This window comes from Sturnus vulgaris, chromosome 18 (genome assembly GCF_052056855.1).
Source record: "Sturnus vulgaris isolate bStuVul1 chromosome 18, bStuVul1.hap1, whole genome shotgun sequence".
Classification (NCBI taxonomy): Eukaryota; Metazoa; Chordata; class Aves; order Passeriformes; family Sturnidae; genus Sturnus; species Sturnus vulgaris.
The window spans coordinates 10,935,347-10,948,694 of NC_142260.1; the positions used below are offsets into that span (position 1 = coordinate 10,935,347).

Here is a 13,348-nt window from a genome sequence, read left to right on the forward strand (position 1 = left end):
AAAAAAAAAAAAAAAAAAAAACAAATTGCAAAATTAAAGTAATTCTGACACACTTTTCTACAGAATTTAAAAATAAAATCCCAAACATTAAACCAAAAACACCATTATCAAAAAAAACCACTCTTGTTTTCTGCTTCTATGAACAGAGAATATAATAAGGTATTAGAGATCACATTATGTTTATGTTATGTTGACTAGAAAATAATGAGAGAATTGAAAATACATTTGCTATTAAATAGCAACATAAACATGAAGTTATGATGAGCTAAGATTGCCACTCCTGGATGATACTCGTAATGGTTTTCGTTAGGTCCTATTAATCATGAAGTAGAAGTTTAAAACGGGAATTCAATAAAACAATTAATGAACAGAATGCAAAAAGTACAAACAAAGTCTTGCCAAATCAATAAAACAATTTGTTCACAGACACAAGCCACAAAAGCTTATCTTGACATTAAGTTCCGTTTGCTCAGATAAGGAAATAAACCAGCAGCCGCAGCTCTGCGACTTGAAAGAAGGGGAAAAAAAATTGTTAAGTGTCCCAATTCACTTGTAATAGCAATTCCTTACATTATCGGGACTCTCTTCCATAGAGCACTGACAGTAACCATGCTCACAGCAGAGCAGCTGACTTCGAGCAGGCTGACCTTGAGCAAGCAAACGACCTCAGCAGCATGTACTTCTGGCTTATTTCACTGCAGCAGCAAAACAGCCTCACCATCTATAGAAGTCTACCGTTCCTGGCCACCACCCCTGACTATTTTAAGATATCCCAATACACTTCAGTGATGCACAGTTCAAAGTGATAGAATAACATCTGCTAGCATGTTGAAGTGTAAGTTGTTTACAGAGGCATTTTTAGCTTGTTCTCGCACCACGCTTCCCAAACTGACAGAAAAATCAATTGATTAACAGAGCTTTGTTTCTCATTTAAACATACCAACCCCAAAATTTAATAAATACTGAGCAAGAATTTTAGGCATTGTGAAAGGAGAAAAAACCCCAAGACACCCCACTCTAGATAAAGCTCATTCAGAAGCTTCAAGTATGTGACAGCAATGGGTGAACTTGAAAAGGCAGCAGCTGCTTCCCGAGATGTCAGTTTTGCACAACTTCTCCCCTTGCTCACTGCTTTAAAGAAAAGCTGTATTAAGAGAGATGCTTATTTGTATACAGATTTTTAACTGCTATTTTAAATATTCAGAAGCTGTATGCAGATCTGATATTAGGGGAAGATAATCCCCGAGTTACTCGGATGCAATGGTGTTACTGAGTCATAAGAACCCAACATACAGAGAGAAAACATTCAATTCCCAAAACCCCCTCTCCGGGGAGAGTCACTGTCACCTCGTGCTCTCAGGAGTCCCTGGAGTGACAAGGACCATGTCTAACCAAGTTACAAAGGCCAGGGAGAAAACAAGCCTCTCTGGGAATTTATGGCCATGAGAATTTTTTTTCTAATTTCGAAGGAATGCATGTAAGAAAGGAGAACAAGAAGTAAATTGCATAAATTTGAGGGAGGAAAAAGCCAGCATAAGCTGATGGTGGTTTATTCGGAAACCTAGCATGAAGCTGCAAAAGTCATAAATAAAAAGCTGTCCTGCTGCAACAGCCTCAGAGCACGCACAGAGCCCTCCTGAGCCCAGCCCACGGGTAGAAATTAAACCACACAGCTCAACCACTTTATTCTTCTTCCAAATCCCTTTAAAACAGAAGAGCCCATATCAGACCAAATCACTCTTTGAGCTGCACCAGAACTGACTGGGCAAGTGAAAACAGCGTCGTGACCACAGACTACAATTATTATCACTTTTCCTCTGTCCTCTCTGATCTTCATGGGAGAGGAGAGTAAGAGAAGGAGAGGGGGAAAAGCCTGCTCTCATCCACCAGGAACACATCCAACAGCAATTTTTCCATCTCTCCGAGCTCCGTTGCAACACTATTGACATTTGGCATTTTGTCTGGAACGAGTCTGTTGATTTGCAACTACCCTTAGTTGGAAGGCTGGAGGGAGAATATCACTGTCCAGTTCTGGAATAGGGTGACTGCACGGAGTGCATCTACTCACATCACTTGCTTTTCCTTATGAGTGCACTGCTGGATAGCCAGGATCATCTCTTACTGCTGTCACCAGTGGAACAGAAAAACATTCCTGAGCTACGAGCATCCCTTACTAACTAGACACCTTCCATTCTGCCACATCACTGCAATTGCCCACCAGCCTACAGGGCCCAGCTGGTGCCCAGTTTAATCTGCAGATCAGATATATTGCTTCCCACTCGTTTTGTTTTCCCAATGAATTTGGCTATGATAAACAACAGTTTGCCTGCAGACCCCTGGATGCCAAAAGGAACATCCTTTGGACGGGAAACCAAGTGCTTATCCTCAAACCACATTTTCAGTCAAGCTTCCAGCTGCACTCTACCAGCAATATCATCTGACACAGCACAAAGATGATGATGTTTTCTTTGGAGGCAGGAGGTGAAATAACCATGGAGGCAGCTACATGGGCAGATGATGAGCCACTGTTCAACTCCCTTTGGGAGCCTGCAATGACGAGCAGGCTCACTCCTACGCCTGCAATGACTACTGGCAGAGCCACAATATTAGAGGGTTTTATGAATGATGAGTTTGGTAAGGTTTACTGGAGACTCATCTTCAAAATCCCCTTAGGAAGACAACTCAAATTAGATCAATACAAAGGTGATTCCCCTTGAAAAAAAAAAAATTAGGCAGTAATTCCCTGAAGAGCTACCCCTGAATGCAATGCACTGAGAAGACCACTGCTTCCCATGGCAACAGAAGGGAAGGTAACCTGGCTGCCTGAAGCAGGTGGGCAGCACCACCTTGACCATTTCACTCCACTCCTCTTGGAGGCTGCTGCCCATTGCAGACAGCCTTTCTGAAGCTTCTCTTCTCATACGTGCTTTCCCAACTGCATCTCAGCTCAGGAGAGAGGCCAAACAAAGGAAAATGACTTCCAGAGAGAAACACCATGCCCTGGGAAAACTTTCTGCCTCGACAGATGAGCACAAGAGACCAGACTTAGAAACAGATGTTTTGATTCTCCTCCTTCACAGCTTGCACTGCTTTCCATTTGGGATGCACCACTCCCCTTTTCAAAATTTGAGGCACAGTTGACCAAAAGAACAGCAACACACTTCTCATACCATTTCCATAAATGATAAAAGCCTGATCACCTACGCTGTATGTAAGGGTATTTTCTTTTGAAAATGTACACACTGCTTAGTAATTTACCTCCTTAGATCACTCATAAAAGGTCAGCAGTCTTAACGTGTGAGGCCAGAAGCAGAAAAGGGCTTCAAATACCAGATCTCTCTAGTCCACAGCTATTAAAATCCAGACCAGCATAAAAAGAGCATGTAAGCACAGACACTGCCTTTCAGGGAAAAGAGCATTGAGAATAACATCTGATCTCTAAAACAAATAAAAAAATCATCTGTGACTTCAGACACTGTATCATAGCTAGTATTTATTCATACCCACACTCAATTTCTAGCAATACAACAACCAGGAGCTTCCAAAAGGTAACAAAATGTCAAAATCTATTTTTCAAACTTTTTAAACCATTTTTTTATTTCCTCTGTGCTTGACAAAGCTGAAACAGAAACAGGAAAATATCAAGTCATTATTGCTCCATAGAGTCTCCATTTTTCTGCTAGCTTATACTCTTTTAAAATTCAGTTAGTTTCACTTGTTTAGGATCTCTCCTCACACAAAAGTACCTGATGTCTCCAACAGCCATCATTAGGTCACCCACCTCTCCTCCTGCTACAGGCTAAGGTAAGTCAGCCCATTATCCATTCCTGGCTACATTATGTTCCCCTCCTTAAGTCCTAATCCTCTTATTACTCATTTTTCCAACTCATTACTCACTTCCTCTTACAAATGTAAAATAGTGACATTAGAATTCAAAATAAACATCCTAACACTGGAATTTGGGGAGTTCTACATTCTCATGACCATTAGTTCCCTATGGTCACAGGAACAAAAAAACAGAAGCAATGATCAGACTGGGGGGAAAAAAAAAAAAACAAAACCACAACAAACCCCACCAAACAACAACAAACTACCTTTTCTCTTTATTCAATTTGGTAAAACTTGTTTCAACATTTCATAGTGTAAGTACAGTTATATTTTATATATAACTGCTCTTTATTTGATTGACAAAAAGCACAACCTCTCTTAAAAGAAATGCCATCTCAATACAAGATATTCTCTGAAAGCCCTTCTCATTTTTCTCTAGGACTTTCTGCTTCAAATTTCCCTAGCATCATCTATATTAAAACCTTTTGAATCAAACCCCTACTTTTTTATATTATTTACACTAGTCTTGTGCTTCCAATGGAAGAAACTCTGAGGAACTGCCAGGCTACACAAAGTTAGCTGGAATCACACAACTGGTAGAGAGCTAAGCATCCATGATGAAATCCAGCATGCTGAAAACCTGTTCAGAAGCAAAAACTTTTGTTGAAAATAATTTTGAAATATGGTTGTTTGGATTTTTTTTCAAAATTATCTCAACCAATATTTAGATATTAAAAAAAAAATATTCAAGTAGATGGACCCTAACCATTTTTCTTCCCTTTATGTCCTTTTGATTTTCAAACATTACTGACTTAGATGCTACTTTATAGAAGGATTATAAAACTACACAAAACAAAGAATATGAGCCACTGAAGCCTGAATATTTACAAAGCACTTAAGCATAATAACTAGGAAATTTTAGGTGCAGGTGCCATATGAGTCCATATCATTCAACATTGAGGCAAGACAAGTATATGCACCCACAAATCTTATTCTTGGGGGGATGGTATTTTTGAATAAACACCCACAGGGAACCCCACTTTACTCACACTTGAGTGCAATACAAGCGTTCAAAATGCCAAGGAGCTGCCACACTGATCCTGCCCAACCCCATAAACATGCCAGAATCCTATGGAGAGCTGCAAAGCAACATCAAGCCAAGTAAAATGAACTACAGCTACTACATTTTTATGTAGGCAACTAAAAAAGAACAGTATCTTGTCTATTGAGACATCTGAAACAGAAGAGTAAAAAAAGAAAAGCTGAGTAGTTAGTTGAGGCTGAAGTACTACAATAGGACCACCCAGCCTGGCTGTGCACAGCCTTGCCTCTGCCAGTTCCTGGGGAGGGAGAAGGGGAAATGGCAATAGCTCACAATAATCTGCAATTGCTTCAATAAATCAAAAGCCAAAACAGGTAGGGAAACATTCTCAGACCATGCATCTTGAGTATCTGCTGGGTTATTATTCTGTACAGGCCAGCTGAAGGTAAGACTTTTGTACTTGTCCAGAGCCTCTCAGAATTCCTGCCATCTTTGCAAGCCTGGCCAGATTTGTCCTGAACCACAGTGTCTTAATTAGTGTACAGCTTTTACACCAAAATGAACTCCCAAGTTACTTATGTTTTTATTCTCTCGTATATATTTTTGTATAATATGGACATGCATCAATCCATAATGTTTCCCAATTTAGCTTTCTGTTGATGAACTTCGTGTAGTTTTTAAATCCTCTGCTGCAGTTTGCAATTAAGTAATAGAGAGTGCAGGTGATGAATTAGAATATTCTATGTGAGCACTGTACATGAAGCATTCTTGTTTACAAGCTACAGTCACAAAATAGATTCCTCTGGCATGAACTCCAATCACTAATTTCATCAAGCCTAGAATTGCACTGCAGAAGTTTTCACTTCCAGCATGAATAGCTGTAAAATATTTAAAATTTTCTTCAAAGTACTCATTGTCCTAGTTTACTGGCTTCTTACTGAATCTGAGACAGGCAACACACAGCACATACTACTGCCAATGATGCCAAGCAGAACTGAAAAAGATCTCCAATCAAGACAAGTTTACCTTATAAGAAAAAACAAAAGGACTAAATATTGATAATTTTTACATGCCAGTCAGATTGGATAACAATTCAAAGAAAGCTTTAAAAAATAACCAAACAAAACTATCAAAAGCATGCATCCTTTTTCAGGCAAAAGTAGAATGCAACCATATACGAAAATCACTTTAAATGTCCCTCTGGTATACCCTAAACATTTAAGCATCCCATCACTCCCTAACTCCAGAAGTTTACTGAACTCCACAGCTGCTGAAGGCACTCAGTCAGAATGGAGTTTCTAAGAACTAGGGAAAATATTTACAAGTGCTGGAGAAAAACAGAGGCATTTACATAATCTTTGGCAACAGGATATAGAAACATGGCACTTCTAGTACACTGTCCAGCTGCTTACAGAAAAAAATCCATCATGTTAGGAAGGCTGGAAGGACAGCCTAAACAAGCAAGTGAAAGAGAATTTTTTTTCTTTTCCTTTTGAACAGTTGCAGAGGTCTCAAAATAACAGTATGTGATGACTTCAGAGAGCAATACAAAACGTACTTCCAGGAAAAAGACAACACTATAAAAACATTCAAAGCAAGTATTCACATTCAAAATGGCAACCAACTACACAATTGTCACATTCCTAGATGGTTTATCTTTTCCAAATTATTCTTACAAGTTACTTGGAGGAGTAATTATTTAAGCCATTGACTTTAAGAAATGCTAAAACCTTGTTCCACAACAGGTAAAAAAAAAACAAAGTAAGAGACACCTACCTGTAATACCGAGATTGTAAATAAGTTGAACAAATAGTCTTTGATACATGGCTGGCAGACCCAAAGTCTATGACTTTGACCCGGTAAGGCTGCCGAACTGGATCCACCAACATAATGTTCTCTGGTTTGAGGTCAGCATGGATTAAACCCAGACTTTTTAGTTTTTTCAGTGCAGTGGCCACCTGTTGCAGAATAGGCCTTATTACTTTCAGTTGCAGAGGGCTGAATTTGTTTTGTTTCAGGAAGTCGTACAAATTCTGTTCCAACATTTCAAAGACCAGACAGGTATGGTTACGATGCTGAAAGCACTCGTAGGCTCTCACAAAGTTAAATTCATCAGCATTTTCAGTGCTCAGCCTCGCTAAGATGCTCACTTCTATTTGCCCTTGGCGCACGTACGAAGGATGGTTCTTCAAGATTTTGATTGCCACAATCTCGTTTGTCCCCCTTTTCCAGCACTTGACTACTTGTCCAAAGGTCCCTCGTCCCAGGAAATCCAGGACCTCGTAGGTGTTTTTCACGGAGCACAACACCTCGTGCTGCACCAGCTGGTAATCTCCATCCCCGCCGGTTCCGCTCTGCTTGGAGGCGGCGGCCGTGGCCACCACCGTCACCGGGTTGGCCACGCTGGTCTGCAGCATTGCAGGCAGCAGGGACAGCTCATCCACGATCTGCATGGTGCTGCTGCCCTGGTTATCCAGCTCCTCGCTCTTACGCTTCAATCCACATCGCTGGGCTCCTTCCAGGATATCCGAGCGCCTTCCCTGTGTCCCTGCCCCGGGGGCCTCCAGCCCAGGCTGCTGCGCCCACGCTTTTGTAGCACCTGCAGGATTTTTTAAAGCAACAGCATTTGACTGCAACCAAAAGCTCTGTCCTCGAGGTCTATCGAATGGGTTTTTAGTCTGAAAGAAAGTACTAACCCTGTGGGGAGAAATTCCAAAGTTTTTACCATTCACATAGATTTGTGGGTAGGTTCTTTCGTGGTACACACAACTGCTTGGTTCTAGTTTGAGTTTCTTCACACTACAAAAGGCACTTGACTGGGTTTGATAAACATATGGTGGATAGACCAAGACTTGTGAGGCCATACCTACAGGGGGAGAGAAAAAAAAAAAACAAGTGAAAAATGATGTACATTTCCAAGCTTTCCAGAAGCTGCTACTTCGAAAAGAAAAATCAGGACACGATTATGTTCTCCAAATGAGTCGGTCTAAAGTTGTTTTCTATTTAGTTTCTTGTGGCCAGAACCAGGCTCTCACACTTTACCAGTGCCCACAGGAGCAGCAGGTTATTGCAGTTAAGTGCTTTAGCTGGTTGCACAGGACTGAGCTAGGCTGCAGCAGAGCACTACATCTCATTTATCAAGCGGGGGTCCTACCTTTGTGCTATTAAACTTTCATTTAAAACCTCCCACCATTTCTACACACAAAAGTAGCACAGTGGTCAGTAACACAACTGAAAAACCAATTCAAATGTTTAGCAACGATGACATAACTCAGAAGTTCTTAATTGTGAGTTACACAAGGTATCCAACCTATTCCTTGTAAACACCACCAGGCTTTCAAGAACAGACAAATGTCACAACTGCCACGGATCAAAGAATTTCACTGGGATGAAAATGAAAGTGATCAAGCCATGTGATGGGGCCCAAAATAACTTAGGGGGCATGGGTATGTACACATAAACAACAACAAGGTTCCAGTAACTTACGATGTACAGTAACCCAATCCATTCACCACAGGCAGGTGCTCTCCCTGAGCTCTGTTCCACCCCGTTGCAGAAATTCGTGTATCAGGGACACAGACATGGGGGTAAAGGCACCGAGTTCACCTTCCAGGTGTCCTCTAGGCACTGACCCAGTGTTCCCTTCCAGACCTTTCAAACACCAGCCTTAAACTTGTCTGGCATGTAGTTAAGCTAAATACTAAGAAAAGGTCTCTGGATGGACCCCAGTGTAACTACAAGGTCTCAGGAAAGTTGTGGTTCATGCCAGTCTGATCAGCTCCCAGAGATGAATTCAATACAAATAATACCTTAATTAGATCACTTAATCATACCAAGCACATGAAAATTCTGGTAATAGGTATTTAAATTGCAGATGAGTCACATAAAACTTGAGCTAGACATTGCAGTGACTCTGATCAAATGAAAACTAACCAAAAGCACAGCATAATTATTCTGAAGCTGTGATTTGATTTATGCAAATGAACATTTAGATATCTTAAGAGCAATTAAAATAATCATACCAACACCTCCGTTTAGAATCCTCTAATGGGTTTTGTCCCAGCTGCAGAAGAAAACTTCAAAGCCCTCTCCTTCTCAAAGCTGTTTTCTCAGAGCCAGAGGTGTAGGAAGCTGGAGACAGCCAGGAACCAGCCAGCAGCTGGGCTCTCCCACCACCAAACATGATGGGACTGCCACTGGCCTCCTGCTGCACACCAAGGATTTAACACTAACTATTAACTTCAAAACACAGGAAAAAATTCCCCAAGCTCCTGACTTCTCCCCTAAATAACGTGCCCCATTACAAGGTGCATAAGTATTGACTGCTTCCTTTTCGATCATAATTATATTTAAATAAATCACTTACCCTGATCATATAATTTAAATATCCAAAAATCAGCCCTCACTGACTGCCCCAAAAAACACATACATCCAAGCTTCTCTGGAGCTTCCAGTGGCACCTGCACAGTTCAGACCAAGCCAAACCTTCTATCAGCACCTTACCATTCCTCCAGTTCTGGGATGACTTGAACACCACATCTGCCAAAGACACTAAAATATGAAAATTATACTTGGAGGTTTTCTTCTTAAAACCTTCTCGAGGTTCCCACTAAATACTACTCTGCTTGCTTTTTCATCACAATCCCCTTACTTTTTGACACACACGTGCATGAAACAAGTAGAATATTCAAACTCAAAAAACACTTGAAAAGCAAAGAAACTTCTCAAGGACACTAACACTAACACACTAACACTAATGTGTTATCCCAGTTTGCTGACAGGGGGGTTCAGATGACCAGAATCACTTTCCTGACTCACAGACAAATCTAAATGCTGGGCAGCCCCAGAGGCACAGCCACACCATGAAGCCCCTGGGCAGGAACAGGTCCCTGCACTTCCAAGCAGGAGGGAGTGGGGACACCTGACCCACAGGTGACAATGTGGCCAAGCTGCAGCAGCTCCATCTGCCCTGGATCTGCCATGACCTAACAGCAAAAATCCTGCTCCATTTAACTTCTGGAGAAGGTATTTGCCTGTGTAAGCTTGTCACCAAAGTTGAGGGCACTAGATGATGATGATGATGATAACTACTTTGAAAAAGCTACACTGAAATTAAAGATGTTTTCAGAAGACAGGACAACAGTCCAGGATGAGGGAGAACCAGAGGCCCACTCAAACCTCACCTGAGCCTCTGAGGACCACTGGCATTTAAAAACGTGTAAATTTTCTATAGCTCATGCTATTCAAACCAGTCCAGAAGGTCTGGAGGAACACAGTCCCAGCTTTCTCTTCAATATTAATTTCAGCTGAATAAGAAAAACTAGACTATCATCTTTTGGGTTAGTGTTTTTCTCACAGGCCAAACTCCACAACCCTGAACTCCGACCACAGTAACAGCTCTGTTCACAGATAAGAAATGTTTACAGAGTTATTACAAGAACATTTTTAGCAACTCAAAAAACACTAAAAGAAAGAAAATTGAGCACGAAATAGAAAAGATAACATACTCTGGAAGAACAACCTTTGATACAATCATGACAGACTGAACTAATAAAATAAAATTTTACTCTACAGAAATAAAAATAGACTTGTACAATCATCTGATTTCTTACCTTCTCCTAAACACTTCTTCATTACTCCCATCATTTTGCTTGTCTTTTTCTAAACATACACTTCTAGATGCCAATATCATTTGGAGAAGCTACAGTATCTCCACATAACCAGTGAATAAGGTGTTCCTGTGAAACAGGCACATAAAACCCTGCAGCATCCTACACCTGAGACTGCTTAAAGACACTCACAGTGCTCAGAAGGCATTTCAGACACCAGCACACTCTACCCAACATATATGCAATGAAAACCATCAGAGCAGCATGGAACTATCCAATACAACCAGCTGCTGGAGGCCTTTGCTTTGAGAAGCTAAGCTGATAAACAGAACTGATTTCCCCCCAGCCAGATGAAAACAAATCCCCACAACAGAGCTGCATAACAAACCTTGAAGAGAAAAGGGAAATACCACAACACCCTCTACTATAACAGCACTGCTGTGTTATAAGGGGTTTTTTGTTGGTTTGGAGTTGTGAGTTTCTTTGTGGTTGGGGATGGTTTGGTTTTTGGGTTCTATTTTTCTTACTGGGTTGATTTGTTTGAGGGGTTCAGAAGCTTTTTTTTTTTACTGTTTTGAGGTATTTGGGTTATGATACAATCCTATAGATAGCTACATCTGAAAGAATAAAGAGTTATTGTGTTGCAGGTTTTTGTTGGCCCCTTTTTTTTTAAATCAGGACTCCCAGCAAAAGAAAATAATACACAGCACATTTTCACCTAGCAGAGAGTGGATCCTTCTTTTGCCCCATCACAAAACATTTCACTGAGTTCATACATCTTTCTGCATGCTTCTTAATGAGCCTGTTCCTGCTTCCTCATACAAGCTGGTCAGACTACACCTACATTAACATGCCCAGCAGCAGAACGAAAGGGATGTGTAAAGTCAACCAACCAGTGCTAAAGGAAATAAAAATCTTCTGTGCTCACTTCAGGGAGGTTACATGAGCCTGAACATACATAAGCAACTTGTGCACATAAGCAACTTGTGCACATCTTCCAGTTAAATTTAATTTGAAATAAAAACCAAATGTGTGCACTACAAGACCCCTCCAGGATGCAAACCAAAGCAGAGTAAGCAAAAGCATCAGAAGGACTGAAAAGTGCAATTTCCAGGTGACAGTGCCACAGGCAGCCTCTGTAATCGAGTAACTTCCCACTTGACTTTCAGTCTTAGTCTCAGAGTTGTCCATTGCCCTGCACATATTTTTAAAGCCCACTTCTCCTTCCCCAAGTGCAAGGAAAGGGCAACAACTTCAGCACAGTGACTGCTCCTGGGCTGTCACGGAGCTGAATTTGGCTCTGGAGTTCTCCAGCTTGGATTCTCCAATTGGAGGTTGCTGCATCCCACCTCACTGCTAGTGAATACTGCAGGGAATGTGCAAAACAAAGGCTATCCCAAAACAACTACCAATTGGTACCACCTCTAGAAAGGCTTCCTCCAAAGGAAAGAGTCTTCTTGGTTTGAAGCACAGAGAACTGGGAAAACTTGGCTTATTAAACATGGAACTATACAAAACATGTGACTTCTAACCAAAGTTAAGATTGTGAATTCTGTGCTTCTGAGAAAAGCATGAACAAAGTAATGAAGCAAACATATTTCAACTAAGTAAATTCATTGTTCATTCCTTTAAATAAATTAGCAAATACATTTTCACAAAGTAATGTCAGTGAACAGGAGGCATTTCAGTTTGTCCCCCCCAGCCAAGCTTCTCTCCACAGAAACTGAACAGCAAACCATGCAGATGTGTCTCAGCAAGATGAGGCACCTCTGGTTAACATCTTGCTAATGTTCACCTAAGTGTAACAATGCTCTTTACTTCTCAAAATTACGTCTCCAGCCTTCTGGGGCAGTTCTGGGCAAAGCCAGGAACACGACAGATTTGGCAGACTGTGACAACCTGGAGCAGCACAGGCTGTTCCAGGCCTGACCACCATTAATAATTAACTGTACAATGACATTTCCACATGACTGAGTGAGGGAGGTGTGTGGAAAAGTAACTGGTTAATAAGGCCACTGCAGGGGAGCTCAGGAGAAATTGCCACACTGCTCCCTTAATTCCTCTGCAAAATACAGAGCTCCTTCCACCTGCCCCGAGCAGGGCACTCACCGTGCTGGTCCTGCTGTAGTAAATTCCCTATTCACCTAGTAACAGAGTTACACTGTAACCCATGAAAACTGGTCTTCCAGCTTCTTTCAGGCAAAAATCAGTTCCAAAACTCTCTCATCTTCTCAGAGTGCAGCTTTCCAAGCGCTCAGTAACTCCCAGCAAATGCACAATTTGAGCAGAGGCACTTAGGAAATGTTTTGTTTACATTATGCATCACTTTGGAAACACTGTACGGGTACTTACTGTCATTTTTTCCAGGTAGAACAATTGTTCTCTTTATATTAGGTGCCACCCAGCTTCTCAAGTTATTTAGCAAATACAAAGCTGAATTAGTTGCCCTCTCTTTCCACACAGATGAAGTTTATTACCAGTAGTAGCAGCACCTCTATGTTATTGTTTATTTTGGATACGTAGCTGAACAAGCTGTACTGATGCAAGTACTTTCATACCCCATGACCTGTTCACCCTGAGGAATTCCCTCACTCCAGCTGTACAATTAATAACAAAGCACTGGCAATTGAGGTTTCATGCAATTTATAAAGGAAAGCATATCCACAGAGAGTGTGAAGTGTCCAGAAATACAAGCCCAGGGAATCCCACCCTGCAGCCACCTCCAAACCAGCTCTGTGAGCACATCTGTGACCCAAGAAGGGACAGAGCAGAGCAAAGCAGGAAGCACCAGGGTGTTTCAGGTAACTTATGCTGTATAAATGGTTTCCTCACACAATCACAGAGACAATTCTGGACACAAAATTCTGTG

The 13,348-nt window shown here is 41.3% G+C and overlaps 1 protein-coding gene across 5 annotated transcripts in view; it reads right to left on the reverse strand.

Annotated features, from left to right (window-relative positions):
* HIPK3 (homeodomain interacting protein kinase 3) overlaps positions 1 to 13,348 on the reverse strand; it is a 67,710-nt gene that overhangs the window by 45,013 nt on the left and 9,349 nt on the right. For 2 of the 5 annotated variants that reach the window (XM_088175269.1, XM_088175270.1), the window contains exon 2: positions 6,647 to 7,736. In XM_088175269.1, coding sequence (XP_088031395.1) covers positions 6,647 to 7,734 — 1,088 coding nt within the window. In that variant the 5' untranslated portion in view covers positions 7,735 to 7,736. Of the gene's footprint in view, positions 1 to 6,646; positions 9,631 to 13,348 lie in introns of those variants that run through there. The other 3 variants (XM_088175271.1, XM_014884583.2, XM_088175272.1) reach the window with 3 other exon arrangements.